The sequence below is a fragment of the Mustela lutreola genome, chromosome 11 (genome assembly GCF_030435805.1).
Source record: "Mustela lutreola isolate mMusLut2 chromosome 11, mMusLut2.pri, whole genome shotgun sequence".
Taxonomy (NCBI): domain Eukaryota; kingdom Metazoa; phylum Chordata; class Mammalia; order Carnivora; family Mustelidae; genus Mustela; species Mustela lutreola.
The window spans coordinates 92,508,187-92,532,284 of NC_081300.1; the positions used below are offsets into that span (position 1 = coordinate 92,508,187).

General features: G+C 52.4%; 1 protein-coding gene across 1 annotated transcript in view; it reads right to left on the minus strand.

The window, feature by feature from the left end:
• The window catches only part of LOC131811001 (2'-5'-oligoadenylate synthase 3-like), a 44,808-nt gene extending 25,641 nt beyond the window's left edge, over positions 1-19,167 (minus strand). Inside the window, 16 exon segments of the mRNA XM_059138989.1 lie at positions 1,582-1,729; positions 2,484-2,689; positions 2,691-2,726; positions 3,034-3,209; positions 4,278-4,563; positions 5,899-6,072; positions 7,010-7,154; positions 7,583-7,833; positions 8,607-8,782; positions 9,098-9,380; positions 10,423-10,761; positions 11,184-11,337; positions 12,966-13,204; positions 14,209-14,390; positions 16,059-16,341; positions 18,806-19,167. Coding sequence (XP_058994972.1) covers positions 1,582-1,729; positions 2,484-2,689; positions 2,691-2,726; positions 3,034-3,209; positions 4,278-4,563; positions 5,899-6,072; positions 7,010-7,154; positions 7,583-7,833; positions 8,607-8,782; positions 9,098-9,380; positions 10,423-10,761; positions 11,184-11,337; positions 12,966-13,204; positions 14,209-14,390; positions 16,059-16,341; positions 18,806-18,982 — 3,255 coding nt within the window. The 5' untranslated portion in view covers positions 18,983-19,167.
• Positions 19,168-24,098: the final 4,931 nt, after the last annotated feature.

The following is a 24,098-nucleotide window of genomic DNA, read 5'->3' on the forward strand; positions in this document are numbered from 1 at the left end:
ACTCAAGCCCCCTCCAGTCTGCCCCATTGTCCGAGTTCTGGCTGTAATCTAGACAGTTCTGATGGAGGTGGACCGGAGGCATCTTCCTGCCATGCTGGGGGCCAGCAAGCCCTGAGCGATGCCTGTGACCACTAGAGTCCATGTTCTGGGTCCGGCCACCCACTTTGTGGGTGTGAGTGTCAGCGGCCGCAGTGGCCTCCTGACCTCTGTTTCAACCACGTTGGTCTAATCTTGACACCAACAGTCTGGTCGCGGTCCCCGCTCTCCGCTCCTCCAGACCACCCAGAGATTTAGATGGAAGCCCTTTCTGCTTACGATTCTTGGGCTGTCTTGTTTTCCGTGCTGAGCCGTGACAAAGAGGGACACTGTTGCTGGCCCAGGGGTCAGGAGTGCCCCTTGCACGGACCCGGTGCCTTTGCTCAGAGATCACAGAGAAGCAGGCTGAGCACTGTCATTGGTGCACTGGTTCACGTCCAGGCTCTGGGGAAGGAGAATCCAGGACGGCAAAGAGGGCATGGTCTCGGGATGCGCACGCAGGGAATGAGTGCAGCAGGAAGGGGCAAGAAAATCAGGCTCTGGTGAAAAGGCAGTCAAGCATCCCTTGAGAGGGGCTGCATGGTACACGTGCCCCACTCCGTGTGTGACAGATAAAACTAGCCCACATAGCATGCTCTCCTGCCAGCGGCTGAGCTCAGAGAGCAACTCAGGAGCTTAGTCATACACTGCAGGCCCATGAGCACGTTATTCCTGCATCCAGGCCAGACATTGCTAATCAATCACAGCATCACGCTGTGACTTTGCTGTGTCCATGGCAGACATCACTAGTTGATTAGGTCACTCTTCCCAGGTATGTATCCATTCTTCAGAATCCTCCAGGACACAGGGTTCCAGGCAGCCACTAGCAAGGGACTGTGGCTGACAAAAGGCATGAAGACTGTCCTCTCTGTGAGAAGCTGTTGGACTGGGGAAGAAGGAGAGGCCACTGGCAGGACAGGGAGGGGTTTCAGCAGCAGACATGAGATGGTGCGGACAGGCACAGAAGTCAGGCAGGAGGAGGACACTCTTAGCGGGGGCTGTGTGGGATGCAACCATCGCTGTCCGAGAGCAGAGGCATGGCAGGGAGGCTGGGAACCCAGGCTGCTGCCAGCCCACAGACCCACAGGTATCAGGTGGGTAGGCTGCACAGAGTAGGAGGAGAGCACGGAGTGGGGAGGCTGGACGGAGAGGCTGGATTAGTCTCTCTCTCTCTCTCTCTCTCTCTCTCTCTCACACACACACACACACACACACACATCTGGTAGGTGTCCCTGAGTTTCCTCATGCCAAGGGCTGGTGTCCTTCCGTCCATCTGGTACAAACATGGACTCTGGCCTTCACACAGCAGCCTGGGGGAAGGTGGCAGAAGAAGCTGGTTAGCCCTAACCTTCCGGGTGAAGCCGAGACCACAGGGACAGCCATCGTACAGGGCAGGGGGTGCACGTGGGGCCACGGTGAGGCCTGCCCTTCTGCCCGGAGTCCTGGCCCGCCCTGAGCACGCTGCCCCCAGTGAAGCCTGTCCCGGCTGCTCCACTGCTCTCTTACCTTCACTGGCCATGGTCGGATGGGGGTGCCGTCCCTGCTCACGCAGCACAGGGCAGACATGCAGGCAGCGGCTTCCTCGGCCAGCAGGTCCCAGCGGGCATTGTGGCTGAGATTGCCTGTCGGGTCAGCCGGATCCAGGATGATGGGCCTGCAATTGCCATTAGGGTCAGGCTTATTCCTGGTCACATCCGGGTGTCTCCTGAGAGATTGGTTGGACTAGTCTCCTCCCTCAGCCAGCACTCTGCACTCTGCACGGGCCACTTCTCCCATCTGCATCCAGGGCAGACATCACTAATCGATCACTGTGTTCATCTGGGCCACACCCTGGCAGCAGGTAGTTGGCATCTGTAACTGATCATGGCACCGGTCCTATCACCCTCCCTTCCTACATCTGTGGCAGATGGCACCACCTCAGAGTCTTTTTCAGCACACCATGCTAAGTTACCCACGGGCTGGAGGTGTGAAAGCATCTCTGCTCTCTCTGCACCATTTGAGAGGGAGGCAAAATCCCAAAGAATAAGGCATGCCTACATGACCTGGTGGGTTCCCACGTAGGGCTGGCAGATTTAACAAATACAAGCTGAGGGTGCCCAGTTAAATTTGAGTTTTGGATAAACATAAGTCTATCCCCAATGCTGCATGGGATATACTTATCCTAAAAAGTGATTCCTTGTTTATCTGAAGTTCGTACTTGACTTGGAGCCTTGTATTTCATCTGGCAACCCTATTTACGGAGGACGAGGAAACGGACTGCCTGTCTCCCAGGCGCTAAGGGGATCCCTGTTAGAAAGGGGCTCAGTCTTAGGAAGAGGATTTTACTCTCCCTGCTCTGTGCCCTCCGGATGTGGGAGAATGAGCTACCCCATCTCTGAGACCCTGTGATGGGGAGGGAGGACCAGAACCTGGGCTGCCGAAGCTGCCGGTTCAGGAAGTCTCTGACAATCTTGTCCTCGTCGTTGTAGTTGACGGTCCAGTAGACACAGAGTTGGTGGTCCTGGCTGACCAGCTCTAGGACAGTGCGGAAGCCCTGGGCCATGTTGAACTGGGGGTCCCGACCGCCCTGCTCCCAGGCGTACACCGTCAGGAGCTCCAGCCCGTGCTGGGGGGGGGGGCAGGGAGCCTCTCCCCTTGGGCATCTTGTTGCACTGGGGGCAAAGGAGAAAGAGGATGTGTTGGTTCACACTGGCAACGAAGAGGAGCAGGAGGGACCCTTCCAGAGCTGGCAAGCCCAGCTTGGAGCACCGCCACGTGTCAGACGCCTGGCTGTGCATTATCCCTTCAAGTCCTGTGACGTAGTAGTGACACCAGCCCAATTTTCCAGATAAGCTAACTAAGGTCCCCCGGGCTGGGGAGTACCGCTCCTTCTGCTCCACCAATCCAGGGGTCTGGCCCCTGCCCCCACCCAGGACCTCGATGGGAAGGTTGGTGGGGGGTGGGGTCCTCGCGCCACACCTGCCGGTACCAGTATTTCACCAGTCGGATCAGACTCTTGAGCTTGGTGGGCCGAGAGATGATAAAGTTCCGCTGCAGCTCCGTGAAGCAGGTGGAGAACTCGCCCGCGTGGTTGTAGCTGTGGATGAGGTCGACGTAGACTTGAGATGGGGGCCTGTAGCCGGGGCCCAGCTGGCCTGGAGAAAGAGAGGAGGCCACCATCCGCTCATTCCCCAGAGTCCTGCTGGGGCCAACTGAGCAAGGACGTCCAGGACCTCCTACTTGGGCATCTCCCTAATGGCTGGGCTGGGACCCTCTGGGGGGCGGCGGGGAGTCCCAGGGTGATTTTAGCTGGAGCACAGACATGGCATGACCCAGCATTAAAAGATCTTATTTTCCTTCCTGTCCCCTTTCAACCCTTCCGTTTAGCTATCATGAGGAGAGTCTTGGCTGGGAGCTAACACATCCCTAAAGGCTCTTGGATGCTTGTTCATGCGTCTCTAACTAAGGGAGAGCCTCAATCTTAGAGCTTCTGGTAGGACTGCATGCGGCGAGCTGACAGTCATCCTCTGGTTTCATTGCCCTTAAAGGCATTCCTTGACATTCAGACTCCTGCTTTCTAGAGAACCGTGTAGCTTTGAATGCTTTTCAAATGCTTTTCAATGCTTTTCCCTTCCTTGTCACTTGCTTTCCCAACCTCGGGAACCAAATACATTCAGATACAGGGGACGTCCTCCTGCCAACTTGCCGAGGCAAACTCAGAACTGAACCGATACTAAGAGATCTGTGTCTGTTTTGTTCAGGGCTTTATCCTCAGTGCCTGGAGAATGCTGGGCACATACTCAGCACATTTAGAGAACTCATGGATCCTACGGGGCCATGGCAGGTGGAGGAGATGGTGCACAGGTATGTAAAGACGGGATGCAGGGCGTCACCCCGATACCTGCATCATCAGGTGAAGGAAGAGCTTGGTGCCCGAGGCAGGGAAGTCCCTCACTCAAGGTCAAGCACCATGTCAGTGCAACTGCTGACTCTAGAATCTAGCCCAGAGCCACCATGAGGCCACCTAACACTGTTGCATGAATTCGAGAAAGGTGTCCTTTTCTCTAGATACTCTGCAGGAGGGTGATGATAAACATGCCTATGTATAAGGCCTATGCTGTGAGCAGGTGTGCTCTGGTTGTGCAATGCACCACCCCGAATACCGTCCCCGGCAGCCCAGCCTCCGTTTTTCCCCTTCTCAAGACTATGCCTGGGTACCTCACCTAAGGCATCAAAGGCTGGCAGCACATCAAAGTCCACACTCTGATCCAGCATCGTCTGGGACCTCAAGGAGAAGCTCAGCACGCGGGGATTCTCCCACTTGGGGATCTCGAACTTCACCTCGAACTGCATCTCCTGCTGACATGCCTCCAGCTGGGCTCGGATCTCTGAGATGACCTCAGTCCGCTTGGTGCCCTGCTCGGTGAACTGGCTGAAGCAGTTGAGGAATACCACTAGATCCGCATCCGAGCGGCCTCGCAGAGCCGTGCCTTTGGCTAAAGAGCCACCCTGGGGAGGACACAGAGGTGGCCTGACCCTGAAGGGCTCCTGCTAGAGCCTGTGGGTCAGAAACTTGCTGTGTGACCTCGGACAAGTCACCTAACCTCTCTGTTTTACCTCTTTCATATGGGGTTAATATGCAGTATGATTATGAGGAAAAGAAAAGTGTAAGGCAGAAGTTTAAACCTTTCAACAAATGTAAACTTTCTCATCCCATCAAGTTTGGGGGCTGGGAGATATTTGAGTGTTTTTTTTCTTTTTTCTTTTTGGCCTGTGGCTCTCAAGCCTATCTGCATCAGGAGAGGTTTGTTTTTTGTTTTTTGTTTTTTTTTTGTTGTTGTTGTTGTTGTTGTTTTAAAAAAACGACTGATGTCTGGCTCCTATGCCCCGGAGACTGTGATTTCATTGGCCTGGGAGGGAGACTGAGTATCAGTATAATTTTTTAAGTGGCTCTAAGTGAGGCCATGGTGGACAACCAGTGAACCAGGTTATCATCTTCAAGTATTATGGACGAGAAAGATAAGGATCAGAGAGGGGAAGGTATTTGCCTGAGGTCACAAAGCAAATCACCAAGGACTTTTCATTGACTGACTCCATGCTGACCATCTTCTGGAGCTGACCTGGGTCTCACTTGTAACTTCAGTTGTGGGCTGAGGTTGTATCTGATATAGTGGATAACGTGACTTCTTAACACAGAGCATCCCTTCTGTCTTCTGGGATCACCATCCCGGTTTTCTCTGGGGAATCACTCCTCCCCCACATTCAGGTCCATGTGGAGAGGACTCCATCATATGAGCCAGGCTTGGCCAGTCAGAGCATGTCTCCCTGGCCCCATGGATTAGTTTGGGGATGGGTATAAATCCCAGTCAGGCCAATGAGACTCAATTCCAAGACTTCTATTTGAACTTTAAGAAAATAGAATTCCCTTTTCTGGAAGTTTAGAGATCCCAAGGACCATCATATGGAAAGGGCCTGTCCAAAACAGAAGATGGCAGAGCCAAGAGCTGGGATGAAAAGCTGAGTCCTGATGACCCTGCATGGGCTTCTAGATCGAACTGTACCTGATAGTAGCTCCACTCCAGGGCTTTCCATTTGCATCAGCTAATATATATTTTTTTGTTCCTCCTTTTGAGTTAGTTGTCACGAGCAATCAAAAGAGATGTGCTGGACATGTCTGGGTCCTTTCTCTGCCATCCACCCCCAACCACATTCTGGTTTCTCTTCTAGGCTTGGCCTTGTGCTGATTGTCGTAAGGACGATAGAACTGGGTCAGGCCAGGCCCTGGTCTAGGAAAGATCACCAGCCTGCAGGACCCTCCTTGCCAACAGCTCTCCGGGGACTTACCTTGACCACCTTGAGCACTTTGATGGCAGAATTCCGGAAGCAGTTTTCCCTCAGGAATGAGCAGATGGCATCGACAGCCTTGTTCACCTGAGCCAAGAACTGGCGGTTCGGCTGGAGAAATTCACTGATGTACTTGTCAAGGTCCCCAGCTGGGGTTTGGTAAAGGAGAGCAGGCTATGGAAAGAATCCGGGTAGGGCCAGCTTGAGGCAGGATTCCCTGTGACTGTCCTGGCCCTAACTCTTGATATCCTAAGCGGATGAGACTCGCACTATCTCCCGTAACCTTTTACTATCTTAGGTGGTTGGTAGGTCTCTGTGGTAGCATCTGCAGGACCTGAGTTCAAGTTCTGGATCCACCACCAACACACAGCCTTGGTGTCCCCACTTTATTTATTTATTTTTAAAGATTTTATTTATTTATTTGACAGGCAGAGATCACAAGTAAGCAGAGAGGCAGGCGGGGGCGCGGAGTAGGCTCCCTGCTGAGCAGAGATTTCCCATTGCGGGGCTCGATCTCAGGACGCTGAGATCATAACCTGAGCCAAAGGCAGAGGCTTAACCCACTGAGCCACCCAGTCACCTGGTCTCCCCACTTTAAATGGGGGTAAGAACAAGATCCATGCCTCATGGGTTGAATTGAGTATTAGGCACTGGTTATGAGATTCTGCTGAACAACAGCAAATGCGATAAACTCACGTCCCTTTGGGAGCTGGCTATCATCTTAAGTGGGGTTCCCTAGAAGCAGAGCCCGTGATGGGGATTCCTGTGCATGGATTAACTGGGGGTAGTTTCTGCAGGAGAAGGGGGGTGAGGGAAGTAGAAGAGGGCCAGGGAAGGAGCAAAGTAAGGCTCCAGCTGGAGAAAGCTTCTGTTGATCCGCCGGGAACACTGGACTAAGAATTACAGAGCTGGCCTCACCTTCAAACAAGGGTGGGCCTTTTGTATCCCATGTCACTCACGCATTGGCTGGGGCCAAACCACCTATGTCTCAGTGGCAAGGCATCATCAGTGACCTCTCCCAGCCGCTGGGGATGTGTGCCCCAGCTGGGAAAGGGCAATCTGGGAAGGGAGTACCCAACACCATCCGCCACTCCAGGGACTCCCCTCTTACCATCACATCCCAGGGCTGCACAGATGTCCCTTTTCCACTCCTAAAGCAAACCCGTGTCTCCAGAGCTGCTGCTTCCTGGGCCAACAGCTCCCAGCTGCCCTGGCCCACATTCCAGGTGGGGTCGGCAGGATCCAGGACCAGGGGCCTGGGGGCAGAGTGGGCGGGCGGGCAGGTGGGGAAGTTGGGAATCAGTGAAGGAGCAGGGAGGTGGGAGAGACTGAGGGAGGGTATGGGAGCCGGGGAGGAGAAGAGTGTCAGGACCTTAGGGCTGGCCCAGTCTCTCTTAAGCACGGTAGTAGGGTTCCTGCCTGGCCACCTCGGTCAGGAAGGTGCTGGGTGGTCCCTTAATCAGAAATGGTATTTTATAGTGTTAATGAAACTGGCCTTGGCTGCTTTGGGGGCTCCTTATGTCCATGCTTCCTCAGGAAAGAGTTCGGAAGGAAGCACAGTGACAAGTGGGGCTGGGGCACCCAGGTCCCACCCTGGACCCCCTCCTGGACACAATGACTCCAGGGCGACAATGGCGGAGGTGAAGGATGATGGACGGAAGGCAGTGGGGAAGTGGGTCTGCACCTCTTTTTCTGAAGCTGGCCAAGAAGGTGTGTTCTGATAGCCGGGTCCTCAAAGCTATAGTTGACCGTCCAGTAGACACAGAGCTGCTGGTGCTGCTGGACAAGTCCTAGGACGGTCTTTAGGCCTTCGGCCGTTTTGAAAGAATCTTTCCCGCAGCCTTGCTCCCAGGCGAAGATGGTCAGGAGCTCCAGGGCATAGACTGGGGGCAGAGAGGCAAGGGCTGGCTGCTGTCCTTTGTTCTGAGCTGCCACCTATGTCACCCAAAGCCAATCAAAGAATGAGTGGACACGAGCATCTTACTATGTGCTAAGCATGGCCCCAGGGACTTGGAGAGGGAGGGGTAAAACAAACAAAGCCACGTTAAAAATGGAACCCTTCTGATTTTACAGGTGGATAAATTGAGGTCTGGAGGTGGGGGAGTGACTTGTCCAAGGTCAAATAGTGACCTAAGACTAAGAATCTCAGACTTGGTCTTTGCCCGGAGGCTCTCCCCAAAGGGTGTAAAGGCATAGGGGCTGCAATATCTTCAGCTTGGGATGCCAACATCTGTCACCATAGTGATGTAAGCAGCAGTGGATGCTCAGTAGGTGTTTGATGAATGAGCACATGACCGAGGGCTTTCAGAGAAGTGTTAGGTGGGGCCGCTCTGGAAGATGCTCAGGGGTTATTTAATACAACTTGCACAGAGGACAGTGATGGTGGAACAGCATAAGCTAGGGCTTGGGGGGAGGGAGGAAGGGAGAGCATAGCAATGGGAAGAGCGAGGAGAAACTGATCAGCTAGAGAGGGATGGTGAACCCAGTCACAAGAAACAAGCACTGGGGGTCTGATGGAGAAAAGACTTCCTCTTAGAGATGGGCTTCCGGTCTGGGCAGGAAGTGGAGGAGGTGGTTCTTCTACTGGGGATGGCCAATAAGAAGCGAAGGAAGGGAGCAGTCTGCCCAGGAGAGGATCTGATTGGCTGAAGCAGCTGCCATAACAGCAGCGGTGTCCCGAGTGGAGCAAGGGGGTCTGGCAGCCTCACCTGATGGTACCAGTGCTTCACCAGCAGGATCAGGTTCTTCAGCTTGGCCGGCCGAGTGTTCACAAAGTTCCTCCGCAGCTCTGAGAAGCAGGCCGCGTGCTCGCCGCCCTGGCAGCTGCTGTTGAGGAGGGTCGAGTAGACCTGGGGCGCGGGTTTGGCGCCAGAGCAGAGCTGCCCTGTGGAAATTTGAAACACTCTGAGGGCAGAGCTCTAACGAAGACATCTGCATGTCCCAACCCAGCCACTCACCAGCCTTTATTAACATTTGAACGTTGATTACATAGCACTGCAATCAACAATACACAATGTACAACAGAACAGCAATCGGGACTCTTTTTTTAAGCACCAAATACATGCCGGGTGCTTTTTAGTAATTTTCACTAATGCACCCAATAACTCTGCAAAGTGGGGGATCTTGACTCCAGACAAGCTATGTAGCATAGCGGGTAAGGGAATTAGTTTCCAAGGCACAAGCTGGAGGCAACCCTCACCCACGGCGTCAAAGACGGGCAGCATGGTCACATCCATCCAGCTTTCTAGGGCCGTGGACACCAGGTGGAACTGCAAAGCCCCAGGCACGGTCTGCTCAGGAAACTGGAGGCTCAGGCCAGGGACTGGGTCCTGCCACCCAGATTCCAGCTGTGCCCGCATCTCACTAAGGATCTGTGGGCGGCAGGTGCTTTGGTCCTTGTAGTCGTTGAAGCAGTTGAAGAAAATGACAAGTTCGGCATCGCAGCCACCCCTCAGGTCTGTGCCCCGGCCAAAGGAGCCCCCCTGCAGAGGAAGGACCATCTCAGACCCGCGAGTTTCCCTGAGCTCAGGGGTCAAACTCTGACCCCAACTGCTGGCCCCTATCTGTGGCCCAGACATGACTGGCTCACTGAGGCCAGGACTGGGGACACCACGACAGAGGCAGGCTGCACGAGGGCTGCGACCTCTGACTCCTGGAAGCCTGGTAGAGTCTGACTACACCTGTCTGCACCTGTCCTCTGACCCCCGGACCCTGCACAAAAGCAGACCAATGTGCAGCAACAGATAACAGAGGGCGCGGTGCAGTATTAAAGATTTTAGCCAAACATCTGCAGCACATACTGATTGCACATTTGGATCACCAGTTGCAAATTGAGGTTCCAGGGCCAGATGGGGCCTGCAGATGTGCTCTGTTGGCCTGTTTCAATCAACCCACCAATCCATCCATCCATCCATTCATTCAACACTTATTTATGGAACACTCAAGTGTACCAAGATATGGGAGTATATAAAAGGTCCCAGCTCTCCCATAATTTATATTCTAGCAGAGGGGGGAGGAGGGAAGGACAGTCAGCAGACAACAGCTCCCAGAAAATGCTAAGAGCTGTGTGGAGGCAAATCAGTGAGGAAGGGGGACCAGGGGTGGAGGGGAGGTTGTAATTGTAAATTGAGCAGTCAGGCCTCTGTGAGAAGGGGACTTGGGTCCCAGACTTACAGGAGAGGCGGGGAGGATCAGAGGAAGAGCCTTCCAGAAAGAGACACCAGTGTGGTGTAAATGAAGGTCAGAGAAAGACCCAGGACCAGATCCTACGGGCCGTGAAGCCATTTCTCTCTGTGAAACTGCAGAGGATTTTGAGCAGAGGAGGGAAGCGGTCTGATTATGGTAATAGCAGTTTAAAAAACTATCGTTAAATTTTTTTTAAAAGCTGGCACTCAGATATACACCTCGGAGGGCGGCAAACTCCCCTTCCATGGATGTCCACCTGCCTGCCGGCCCTCGGTTCCTTCCCCTCCTCACTGCGGAGCCCCAGGACAGTCCCATCAGTGTCTCCCCCCACAGACTCACCTTACTGACTCTCGAGGCCTTGTAGACACACTTCTCACGAAGGCGACTCAAGATGACATCGATGGCCTTGCTGACCTGCTTCTGGAACTGGGGGTTTGGTTTCAGGTGGTCCTGGACGAAGCGGTCCAGATCCTTGGCAGCAATCTGGGACAGATCCGAAGCCGTCCCCCGCGTGGAAGGGATGATGCTGGCTGCCCCCGAGGGGCCAGGAGCTGGGCCTGAGGGCCGCCTGCCCTCTGTCCTGGGGCACACAGCGTGGAGACTGTGGTTCTTCTCAGGGGGCCTCTGGGCAGAGTCTTGCTGGATGGGGTGGGGTGCGGCCCCAGCACATGGAAGGCCCTGGAAGTGTGTAGAAGGAGTTGTCTTACAGGCATAGAAGTTTCCCCATCCCTTCTCTCACCAGCCCCCTCCCAATGGACAGTCAGGGTGACTGAGACTCAGAGTGGGGAAGCGGGAGAACCACCGCTAGCCCATAGGGTGCCTTTGCGCATATTAGAAAAGGATGCGCTTACAGACGGGATCTGTTCTAGAAAGAACCCCTGTTCAGGGGGGACACGGTGTGGCCAGCAGACAATAAGCTCGTGCACACAGAGGTGTTCCTCTAAGCAGGCTGGGCTTGTTCGCATATCCACGCCCCCACTCCCCACTCTGTCCCCCACCCCGAGGGCCCAGCGCCCAGTGGATGATGCTCAGGAAACACTGCGCCCCTGAAGTAGGTGTGGCTTTACACCTAACAAGGATCCCCAGAGCCCCTCACTCACAGGCCCCTTCCAGGGCTGCACGGCGCCCCCTGCCGCCTGCAGAAAGCACGGGCGCTCGTAGCAGGACCCTGCCTCCTGGGCCAGTATATCCCAGCGCCAGGCTGCACCGTTCCCCACATCCCACGTGGGGTCAGCTGGGTCCAGGATCACAGGCCTGCAAAGCCAGAGGGACAGGAAGGTTCTGGTTAGTACAGTGGTCAAGATCGGGGCTTCTGAGGTCAAGCCGAGCTGGTGTCAATCCCCGCTCTTCTACTTCCCAGCTGTGGAACCTGGGGTCAGTGACTTCCCTCCTCTGAGCCCGTTTCCTTTTGTGCAGAACGGGGATGACAACAGTGCCTGCTTTGATGGGCTGTTATGGGCTGTTATTAAATTGCGGCAACTTAGATACAAGTCCTCAACTCTAGATGCACATTAGAATCGTAAGACAGAAGGGTTAGGGTTATGGTTAGGGTTAAGGTTAGCCATCTCTTTCCTCCACGTGCTTCCAACTGGGCATGCGCACAGAAGCACACGTACAAGGGCGGCTCCTACCAGCCCTCTCCTAGCAGAAACCGCCCGATGTCCACCATCAGCGCACTGGGAAGCGGAGTGTGATAAATCCCCACAATGGAACACGATTCAGCCGGCTGAAACAATGCATGGCAATCAACAACACACACAAAGATGCGGCAGAACCTCACAAACTTAACATTGAGGAAGAGAGGCCAGACACAAAAGCACGTGCCCCCTGATTCCCTTTCAGTAAGATTTTAAAATAGGACTGGGAGGGTAACAGTCAGAATGGGGTCACCCCGGGGATGTCACTGAGCAGGAGAGAGGAAAGGGAAACTCCTGGGGCGTCCGAAATATTCTCCCTTGATCTGGTGGTGGTTTTCCCTGGACCTTCGCTTTATACTAAGTCAACAAAACAGGCCCTTTGGATGGGTATGCTGTGCATCGCTAAAATGTTCACGTACACAGTATGTTCACACAAGAAAAGTCTTTTTTAAAAACTGCCCCAAGGGCTGCCTGGGTGGCTCAGAGGGTTGGGCGTCTGCCTTTGGCTCAGGTCATGATCTCCAGGTCCTGGGATGGAGCCCCACATCGAGCTCCCCGTTGAGCAGAAAGTCTGCTTCACCCTTTCTCTGCCTCTCCCCCGCTTGTGCTCTCTCTCTCAAAGGAATAAATGAAATCTTTAAAACAAAAACAAAAATAAAAAACCTGCCCCAAGCAGGGAGCCTGGGTGGGTCAGTCAGTGAAGCATCTGCCTTCAGCTCAGGTCATAATCTTGGGGTCCTGGGATTGAGCTACCTATTGGGCTTCCCGCTCCGCAGGGAAATCTGCCTCTCTCTCTGTCCCCGCACTCCTCCCTGTGCGCTCTCTCTCTCAAATAAATAAAATCTTTAAAAACAAAACTGCCCCAAGGGATTGCAATTTCCCTCTGGGGCCGGGTCCGAGGGACTAGGAACCCCGCACAGTCGGCGCCTGGCTCCGGCCCCCACAAAGGCCCGCAGGAGAGGAGACTTTTTTTTTTTTTTTAACATTTTATTTATTTATTTGACAGAGATCACAAGTAGGCAGAGAGGCAGGCAGAGACAGAGGAAGGGAAGCAGGCTCCCTGCTGAGCAGAGAGCCCGATGCGGGGCTTGATCCCAGTACCCTGGGATCATGACCTGAGCTGAAGGCAGAGGCTTTACCCCACTGAGCCACTCAGGCACTCCGAGGAGACTTATTTTATCATTCCTAATGATCTCCCGTGGCCCCCCAGCCCAGGAGAGTGGGGAGGGGGGTGTGGGGAGGTACCTGGGTCTCTCGAGCTGCTGCCTCAAGAAGCAGCTGACCGCAGCATCCTCAAAGCCATAGTGCATAGTCCAGAAGATACACAGGTGCCGATACTGCTGGATCAGACCCAGCACCGTCCGCAGGCCTTGGGCCAGGCTGAAGGCATTCTTCCCGCAGCCCTGCTCCCAGGCGAAGATGGTCAGCAGCTCCAGGGCATAGGCTGGAGGCAGCACCTCTCTCCTCGCCTCCTCCCGGCACACCTGTGAGAGGGTGAAGTGGAGGGGAAGGAGAGAGCTTTCTGCAGAACTTGGCTGAATCGCTCAGTCTCGGGACCGCGGAGCCCGCAGGCTGAAGCCGGGGACGAGAGGCTGGGTTCTAGGAGCAAACTGATTATTTCTCAGCCGCCCCCACTCCTGGAGCTTCAGCCTCCAGCTCCTGGGACTGGGAGCAGTCAGAGAGAGGCTAGCAGGCAGTGTGAGGCTGTTACTGATTCCCCCAAATGAAAGCATTGCAGAATTTGCCCGGGGTCAGAGGGCAAGTCAGTGGCTGAGCAAGGGTGGCTCTCCAGCACCTCCTCATACCAGACTTGCTTTAGGATGAGTGGTCTGGCACAAGGACCAAGCTACGTGCCCTACGATTTTGTGGGGCTGACCCCTCCTCTCCAGGCACAGGCTGGGCACTCCTTCCTCCATACACAAGGGTCTATCCACAAACATGAATATTTTGGAGGGAGGGTGTTACTCCTGAGGCTGTACAAACTCCACGTTACTTCATACCATACATAAAATATTCCAGATAATTTCAAAGCCTTGAAACCACAGGAAAAGAAAAATCTTAAAACCTTCCCAAAGAAAACATGGGAGAATGATTTTAGAAAGTCAGGATAGGCAAAGCCTTCTTACACGAGACACAAAGTACAAATCACGTAAGAAAAAGATGAGGGCACCTGATTCCATTAAAATTCCAACATTTTCTGTGACAAAAGACCTATGAACAAAGTGAAAGTACCAGCCTGGGATTAGGAGAACAGATTTGCATTATATCAACGCAATAAGGATTTGCACCCAGAATATATAAAGAGCTCCAACAAACCAACAACAACAAGACAGCTAATGTGGTAGAAAATAATAAACAAATGACAGGAACAGGCAAGTTCCCATAAAGAGACACATGAATGGCTGTGAAGCCTAAGAAAATATTCTCGCTGGCATGAAATCACAAATTCAAACAGTCACGAGTGCCTGGTGCAAGGTGGCAGCCTCACCTGGCGGTACCAGTGCTTCACCAGCAGGATCAGGTTCTTCACCTTGGCCGGGCGAGTGTTCACAAAGTTCCTCCGCAGCTCTGAGAAGCAGGCCGCATGCTCGCCGCCCTGGCAGCCACTGTTGAGGAGGGTCGAGTAGACCTGGGGCACGGGTTTGACTTTGACGTTGGAATTGAGTGGCCCTGAGGGTGGGGGGTGCTGTGAGTCAGGATAGGTTCTGAGGCACAGGATGGAGACACGGGGCGGGGGGGGTGGGATTTGGTGGCAGGGGATCCACAGCATGGGAGTTTGGAGGATGAGGAAGAGAGCCTGGAAGTTCTCAGGAGACTGAGACCAAAAGGAGGAGTCCCTTCCTTCCAAACCTAGGGCCTGGCTGAAGCAGGGCAGCAGTAGGAGCGATGCTTCTGGCTGGGTTGGGAGTGCCTAGAACCTCGCAGTTCTTCCCTCCCTGAGGTTTCCTCGGGCAGTGCTAGAATAATGCACGAACATACCTGTAATTAATCAGTGCCTTAGGGAAAGGAAATGAAGCTGGAAAAGTAGAAGGCAAAAGGTCCTGATGCTTTAGCAGCGAGCGACGGCTAATATGTCTGGTGCGCCCGACACGCCAGACAGGCACCGGGCTGAAAGTTTCACGTGAGTCCCCCAGAGCCCCACCAAAACCCGATCGGGCAAGTAGTCTTCACCTCATTTCACAGGTGAGGACCCCAAGGCACAGAGTCACTCAGGACTCTTCCCAAAGTTACATAGCCGGCCAGTGATGGAGACAGGATGGGAACCTAAAGCGGGCCAGCTTCACAGTCTGCGCCTTTCCCTCCACAGCTTCCCGTGGGCCCGGCCTGGGAAAAGTAAGCACACTCCATAATTTCCCAGGTTCCTGACACTGCCTACTTGCTGTGTGACTTTGGGGGAGTTACTGTCTGTCTCTGTGCTTCAGCGTCCCTCTTGGTGAAAAGGAAGCTAAGACAGTACGGGCCCCAGCAGTTTGTTTGGAGGGAGATAAAAATATCCAAGGTGCTTGGAATAGGGAACCATTTAATAAGGAGTAGCTATTATGATTAATCTTTATGTACCAAGAGGGTGGGTGTCCAGATGGGGGAGAGTGTGGCTCTGTGCCAGGACCTCATAACTGGAGAAACTCAAGAGGGCTATCTGCAGGGGCATCATGGTTAATAATAATAATAGTGGAAAATGGGAAGGAGGGGGAGGGGGGGAGGGAGAGAGGGAGGGGGGAGGGGGAGGAGAAGAAGAGAAGCAAGCCGTCATACAGCCCCACCATGTGCCCGGCACTGTCATCCCATACATGAACACACACAGTCTTTCCAAAACTCCAGAAAATGGATAGCTAGGGTCCCATTATTATTAACCCCATTTTACAGATGCGGGCACAGGGGCTCATTATTATATTACATCAGGCATGGGGATATTAGGAAGGGGAACGCAAAGATCACATTGATGCTTTTAAGATAAAAGACAAGACTTTGCAGAATTCTGGCCTTGTCCCCAGCCCCCTACTGCCCCCTACATGCGCCCTATGGGCGCATGCCTCTTTGCCTTCTCTGGGGTATTTGTGGAAGAGCTGAGCAGCACAGTTCTAGGCAGTGGCTGAAGGAAAGTTACTGCTTAAGCGAGGGCCAAGCATCTGGACACCATGACCCAGGAGCAAATGGGCTTTTTTGGCCCAGACTCATTATGGGCAGTGAGGACACCAGAGCCCAGAGACGATTTCCCAGGCCACACAGAAGGTCGGGGGCGGTAGGCGGGGGGTTGGGGAAACAGAGCCCAAACTGGAAGCTCTGTCTTACTCCTAATGATCACACCCCCAAGCCTAGAAAGGGCCAGGCACCCCTCACCCAGAGCGTCAAAGGCCGGCACCAAGCTGACATCCATCCAGTGTTTAAGGTCCAGGGATGCCAGGCGGAACCGTAGGACCCCGGGCCTGTCCTGCCGAGGAAACTCGAAGCTCAGGCCGTGGATGGGTTTCTGCCACCAGGATTGTAGCAAGGTCTGCAGCTCGCTGAGGATCTCTGCCCGGCGAACACGCTGATCCTCAAAGCTCTTGAAGCAGGTGAGGGAGAGGACAAGTTCGGAGTCGCAGCCACCGCTCAGAGCTGTGCCCCGGCCTTCGGAGCCTCCCTACAAAGAAAGGGGAGACCGTGGGCACACGGCTCCTGGCATTTGACGCCACGCAGAAAGGCACGTCGAGCACAGCCGGCCCTGGGTTTTTGAGAAAAGCCAACTTCATTTGCGAATCCTTCATTTCTAAATGTTGGCAACCGATGTCAACCGTAGTCGTGAGTTCAAAATTTTTAAGTTTTTTAAAAAATGAAAACCGTCGGTGAAACAAATTCTGTTTTACAGAACACATTTGTGACCTTTGCCTGGGATGTGGTCTGGAGCTGTGATAGGACTCCCTGAATTTTCGGGACTTTTCTGACAGGTGTTTCTTCCTGTAAAGCTGTCCACCGAAGACTCCGGAAGGAAACACACATGATCAGAATCGCCCCCCTGTCAAATGTCTGCCAAGCCATAATTTCACTTCCAAGCAATACCCCTGATGTGATTTCCTTGTGGTTACACAAGACAGGGAGGTTCGGTGGAGTGAGTTGAGTAACAGCCAGAAAAGACCAGAAAAGCCCTCCAGGGGCACCTCCCCCACCAAGCTGGGATCGCTCATTACCCCAATGGTATCCCAGTTCCTTTGTCGCCAGCTCCTCACATCAGGGGCTGCCAACCAAGGGGTAACAGGGCAGAGCAAAGAGAAATATGGCAGACTGAGTTCTTTTGCATACAATCGTGTCGTGGAGGCTCCCTAATAAGCCTGGGAGAAACGTATCACCATTGCTCTCACTTCACCAAGGAGGAAACGGAAACGAAAGTGCAGGGCAGGTTGCTTACCAACTCCCCGCCCAGAGTGCTTTGAACTCAGGAGGTCAACTCTGGGAGGTCCGAGGTCCCGCTCCAAGCCTACATTCTTCCTGTACCCCTCCCCCATAGATTAACTCACTAAAAAATACTGTTTATTATGAACATTTTTAAACCTTCACAAAAGAAGAAAGGGTTGTAAAGAAGACCTTTGCCACATTAATTTGACCCCTCTTTTCTTCCTTATGCGATTTATTTATTTTTTTAATATGTTATTTATTTATTTGACAGACAGAGATCACAAGTAGGCAGAGAGTCAGGCAGAGAGAGAGGAGGAAGCAGGTTTCCCACGGAGCAGACACCCCGATGCAGGGCTCGATCCCAGGATCCTGGGATCATGACCCGAGCTGAAGGTAGAGGCTTAACCCACTGAACCACCCAGGCGCCCCTCTTACACGATTTAAAAAGAAATTTCTGCCACTGTGTCATTTCATCTTGAACATGGTGGTCCCCAATGGGGGGCTGGTGGTGACATATGTCCCAGGGGACATTTGGCAATGCCAAGAGACGTTTTTGGTGGTCCTAGCTGGAGCAGGGGAGCCCCTTCATGTTGGCCCTGGGGGAGGGGTGTCTTCTGACAGGACTCCAGAGGCCAGCCACGCCTTCCTTGCTTTCTGGTCTACCTAGAAGTCCCCCCGCTCATGTCGCACATCTTACCCCCGCCCTGGAATCAGCCATTCTTCCAAGGAGCCCCTTCCGCAGGGAGCAGCATCTCAAGACTGGAAAGGTAGCCCGTAGCCCTTACCTACTTCACCACGGCCTCCTTCAAAGCCTGGAAAGATCAGAAGGCCATAAGCTACTTTCAGCCACGAGAGCTATTTCCAGATTTTCCAGGGAAGCGCGAAGGATGCCAAAGCTTTAGAGGTTCCTAAATTCTCGCTCCAAAGAACTTCTTCCTGTCCACCTCCAAGGCAGAAATCTACCTCCACATCTCACAGGCTTCAAGTCTCTCCTTCCCCTTCCCTACCTCCCAAGCCAAGCCTCAGCCCTAGGAAACCACCAGCTGTTCTGGGGTCATCTCCCTTCCCGGACAAGCTCCAAGTCCCCTCTACTCCAGCCAGCTTCGCCTGATGCAACCCTGGTGCCCCTGAGTTTGTGCTGAGAGTCTCGTGGGTGACGCCCGTCTCCTCCCTGAGTCTGTGGGCATCCTGAGGTGACAAAAAGTGGCCCGTGGCAGTGGCTCACCCACATCCAGTCCCAGTTTCTCAAATCCTAAAACAGGGACAATAATCCCCACCTCACTGAATGTGAAGATTAAGCGAGATGACTCATTTAACGAGACGATTATTGTTATTGGGTAGTTTCTCAGTAAATTAGGCTATTATGGCTATTATAGCTGTTATAGAATACCTGTGATTCTGCACCCTTAGGATCCGGCTGTGGTGTGAGGACTGGAGTCTGTCTGGACCAGGTGAAGCACTGAGTGAGTCCATGAATTTTGGATTTTTTACAAGGGCCGAAACATGATTTCGTCTCTGTGCCTCAGTTTCCCATGTGTCAGGTGGGGTTAATTGTCCCTACCCGGCGGGGCTGTGATGTGCTGTCTATTTTCAGGGCACTTCCAACAGCGCTGGCGCATAGCGCGTGTGTTGTTTAAATCGAAGCCCAAGGTAATGCGCCAAGGATTGCTCCTGTTTCTAGGTGACACCCCTCAACCCTTCCCCAAGGCGCCTACCTTGGCGATTTTCAGCACCCTCCAAGGCTGGGCAGCCGTGCGGCCCCCGCGCTCACGCAGGGAGGCTGCCAGGTCGCCCAGGGCGCGCCGCGCAGCCGCCAGGAACTCGGAGGACGGCAGCAGGTTGCGGGCCACCAGGCTGTCCAGCGCGGCGGCGGGGGTGTGGTACACGTCCATGGCCCGGCTCAGGTACCCTGGTGCGCCCCGGCTTCCCTCTCTCGCTCTGCGCGCTCCCCGGTGCCTGCAAACCCCAGGCCTCCTGGGCTCTGCGCGCAGAGGCCGGGGGTGGAGCGGCACGGTTGCCCCAGCCTGCCCACGCGTCCCTCCTTCCCAAGCTCGCGGACATGCCACTCCCCTCCCGCTTTCAGTTTCATTTCTTTTCCGCAGCTCCGGACTTTTGCACACACTTCCGCCTTTCAGTCCCAGGCCTGGTTTCTTTTTCTCCGCCTCTGGGCTTCCAGCACTGGGCCCGCCTCCCCTGGACCCGCGCCCCCTGCCCCGCCCGGCCCCCAGCTCCTGTGAACCGTGCACGCCTGAAGGAGACGCCTGGGCAGTAGCAGGTGCACAGAGCGCAAGCGCTTTCGCCGAACCACGGACCCTGAGCATTTAAGAAACGTGCAGGATTCACGGGAGGACGAGATCCCCTGGCAGGCTCCCTGGCTGAAGGAGGCATTCCAAACATCCCCACTAACAAAGAAGACATGCAGAACAGGTGTCCCTCCTGCTTTTCGTCCACTCTCCAGGTGTCCCTCCTGCTTTTCGTCCACTCTCCCATTGAGTTCTCCCAACAATCAGCATGTAATTGTTATTCTTTTTTTTTTTTTTTAAAGATTTTATTTATTTGACAGAAAGAGAGATCACAAGTAGGCAGAGAGGCAGGCAGAGAGAGACGGGGAAGCAGGTTCCCCGCTGAGCAGAGAGCCCGATGTGGGGCTCGATCCCAGGACCTTGAGATCATGACCTGAGCTGAAGGCAGAGGCTTAACCCGCTGAGCCACCCAGGCGCCCCTGTAAGTGCTGTTCTTATCATACCCATTTGATGGAGGAGGAGGTTAAGGTACAGAGAATGGAAGCACCTCGGCCAAGGTCACATACATAGCTGGAAAGTTTTCAAAAGATTTTATTTATTTATCTGACAGAGAGAGATCACAAGTAGGCAGGGAGGCAGGCAGAGAGAGAGAGAAGGAAGCAGGTTCTCCGCTGAGCAGAGAGCCCGATGCGGGACTCAATCCCAGGACCCCGAGATCATGACCTGAGCTGAAGGCAGAGGCTTAACCCACTGAGCCACCCAGGTGCCCCATAGCTGGAAAGTTTTCAGAATGGACCCGAACCCAGCGCAAGTTATCAGTACTAGTAGCACTGTGTTCCCACAGGAGCCACCTCCTCCTAAATAGTGTATACATTTAATGCAATTTCAAAATGTTTAGAATTCCATTTTTTTTTTTTTAAACTTCAAGTGTATAATTCTGGAGTCGGTCTGTAAGAATTATTTTAAGGAGGAGAAAGGAGGAAGGAAGATCAGCATAGAATGATACCTCACACAATACTACATTTTACGACATTATAAAGCTACAAGGGGAGTTAAGTCTCTTTGGGGACCTGCACAAAACGAGGCGGATTTAAAGCTGCGAAGCGGAGACCTGAATCTACCAGGTAGCTCATTGATGTTTCTGTCTTCATGCCTGTCTTCTCCCTTTCTGGTGGCTTGGCTGTTGCTCCTCTACCCAGTGGACCAGAACCTGAGCTCGTTCCCAGTCCATCTCCCCCTCCCTGTCACTCAAAACTTCACTAGTCCTCTGTCTCATCGCTCAGGGATATACTCTGATTTGGAGTGTATCTCCAGCAGCAATGAATGTTAATGAGGACTTCCTGAAGTCTGCCTTAACCTAAAGGAAACAGAGGATGAACTTCAAAGTTCATAGTGAACCAGAGGAAGAGGTGCGAGACTACCACTGTGTGCACCGGGTTTGTATTTTGGGGAGTGAGTGGCACATCCCTGGGAGGTATTCAAGTGTAGGAAGAAGATGGTTTTCTAGGTTTGATGTTGTGGAGGGGTGTTGGGGGGCTTCAAGCCAGGTGCCCTCAGCCATAGAGCCCTGGTTTCATGCTCTCCCATCCATTAGTCCTCTTCTTGATTCACAGGTCACTTTAGAAATCCCCCATGGGGGGGGATGGTATTCTGTACACGCCCGCTAGATTCTACCCAAACGAAAGCAAAGATATGTTAAAAGTATTGTGCGGCTCACTCAATGGATTAGAAATCAAGAAAGGTCGCCGTCAAGGGACCAGAACATTTGAGGGATGTTGAGAAAGTAGAAAGCAGAGGGTCAAAATTTTGGATGAAGATGGTGGGCTGCTCACATCCACAAGCCTTCAACTACTGCCCTAGACTCCAGAAATCACAGGGAAGGGATGAAAAAAATGTACTTCTGTTGCTGGACCCTGCGTGGAAGCACCACTTGTGAGCAGAAGCTGTGAGACCCCTGACCCAGGGGCAGGACGGAATGGAGGAGGAGAACTTAGGTCTGAAACACGGAAGGAAGGAAGCGCTTCTGCAGGTTGGGGAGGGCTCTGCGGAGCTGGAGGAAGGGAGACTCAACCGGGTGAGCAGGGAGGGCTTTGTGTGGGTGGTTGGGAGCGCTAACTCTGGTCTTCAAAGGTGAGATTACTTTAAAATTCCTCTTTTCTTGAGGTGGGGGACCTCAGCATCAATTCTGGACCTTCAGCTTCATACCACACGTTTCCTCCCTTTGCCAGCCCTTCTGGCTGCGCCCTCATCTCTGTGGACTAAAAGTTACTTTTCTCAGTTTCATTTCCTTGCCAGGAAGTGGGGTAAGACCTCTGAGAATGTAGAAATGTGTGACTGAGGCGCTGTGATTTTCATCTGATCACTTCCTTCCTCCTTACACACCTGCCCCTTTGTTTCTAAACCTCATGACTTTGTGTGCAGGAACCAGCAGCTCAGCATACCAGCGCCTAGAGCTTTCTATAACCCTGGGCCGGCTGGCTTTGCCAGAGCTTAGCAGGAGAGACATGCTTATCCAAAACGCTTATCCAAAACGCTTTATTATTTTTGCAAGAAAATTGTGGTCATAGAATAATACAAGTTTATTGCACAAAATTGACAAAGTCAGGGGCGCCTGGGGGCTCAGTTGGTTAAGTGTCTACCTTCGGCTCAGGTCCTGATCTCGGGAGGGAGGGGAGGTCTGTTTCTCCCACTCTCTCTGCCCCTCCACCCCCACTTGTGTTCTCTTGCTCTCTCTCTCTCTCAAATAAATAACAAATAAAAATATTTAAGAAGACATTTAGGTCTTCCAGGAACCAAATGCCAAAATATAATTAAAGAAAGCATACTGAGTACAGCAACATAGAAACAAATATGTAAGACTAATATGACAGAGGACATGAGATATGTATGCAGTGAAAAATTATAATAGTTACAGTGTCATTAAAAAATCAGTGAAGAGAAACTCCAAGTTCATGGATGGCGGTCTCACTAGAACATCGATGTCATTCTTCCTAAACTTATTTATATGATTCCAATCCACTGCCTCCCCATATTTTGGGTGAAACTTCATACATTGAGTGAAAATTAACATAGAAATAGAGAGGGCCACGGGAGGCCAGGGCTTCCCCCCCATATAAGATTTATTTATTATTACATTTTAATAGTAACCATGATTTCCAGGAGACTCTCCCGTGGATTTACAAAGATTAATTGCTTTCACTGTTGGAAGCAGAATAATTGAGATAAGTGCATTTGGCTAGGAAAAGGGAAAAACATTTTGAGTTTAGATTCCAGCAGCTGATTCCAATTTGGATTACTATTATTATTTTTAATTTCCGTGTATTTAACATACAGTCTTATATTAGTTTCAGGGGCACCAGACCGTGATTCAGTAATTCTGTACATTACTCAGGTAAGTGTGCTCCTAATCTCCTTTATCTGTTTGACACCCCTTCCCAGTCCCCACCGCTGGCAACCACCTGTTTGGTCTCTATAGTTATGAGTCTGTTTGTTTGTCTCTTTTTTCCTTTGTTCGTTTATTTTGTTTCTTAAACTCCACGTAGTAATGAAATCACATGGTATTAGTCTTTCTCCCACTGGCTTATTTCACTTAGCGTTATACTCTCTAGATCCATCCATGTTGTGACGAATGGCAAGATTTCAGGCTTGTTTATGGCTGAGTAATATTCCATTGCGTATATACACCACACCTTCTTTGTCCATTCTTCGATCGATGGGCACTTGGGCTGTGTCCATAATTTGCATGTTGTAAATAAGACTGTAATACACATAGGGATGCATGTATCTTTTCGAATCAGTGTTTTTGTATTCTTTGGGTATAAACCTGGTGGTCTGGGTAACCCCATGAAGCTGATGTAGGATTAAATATGCAAGAGAAATTGAGGAGGAAGATGGGGGCCTCCGGGAAGTAGGCCTTTCAATCAAGGGTAGGCCTTGATTGATTGAGTCTGAGTCTGACTCTGAACAAAGGCAAGAAGTTAGAAAAGCTGACTTTGCAGTCTAGAGAAGGTCAGCAAGACCAGTGGGAAATCCTTTAGCCCTGTGACTTGTCAGAGGAGCCCCATGTCTCCCAGGAACAGGGCTGCCTTAGTGCTCCTGCCTCACTGAGCAGCTCATGTGTGGGGTGACTTGGCTGTCAGCGTGTGGATGGATTTGGAAGGGCAGCAGCTGAGACCCCCTCTCCTGGGAGCTCCCTGGGGTAGATGTCTTCTCGGGGTCGCCAGAGTGGGGAACAAAGACACCTTAAGACCATGCAGCAGTGATCAAGGGCATAATGAGATCCCGAACAAGGACTAGGGTTCAAGTTTAGGCTCTGTCTCTCGCTTGCCAGGTGACCCCAAGCAATTGCCCTGACCTCAGTGTGTTATTATAACAACAAGAATAAAACTCAACTCACAGGGATGCTGGAGACTTAAAAGCAGGAGTAGGAAGATGGACAAGCCCAAGACTTGGTCAGCCACTCAAGGTGACCGGTGACCCAGGTGACAAGAGCATGCTTGGTCCTGGGGTGTTTTTTGTTTTGTTTTGTTTTGTTTTTTAATATTTCAAGCCTTGTAAATGAAATGCTGGTTTTGGTACCAAGGATGAGACAGTGTGGCTATGTCTGATGGCCTAGTGTACTCTTGAATCCAGCGAGTCACCTTCTGGGACAGAGCTGTGGAATATATAGAAATCAAAGGTGTGCCACAGGGTATAATTTTAACATTTTTAGGAGCCGTGGTAAAGAGCAAAAAGAAACAGAAAAGTCTGCTTTGATTGAACTCAA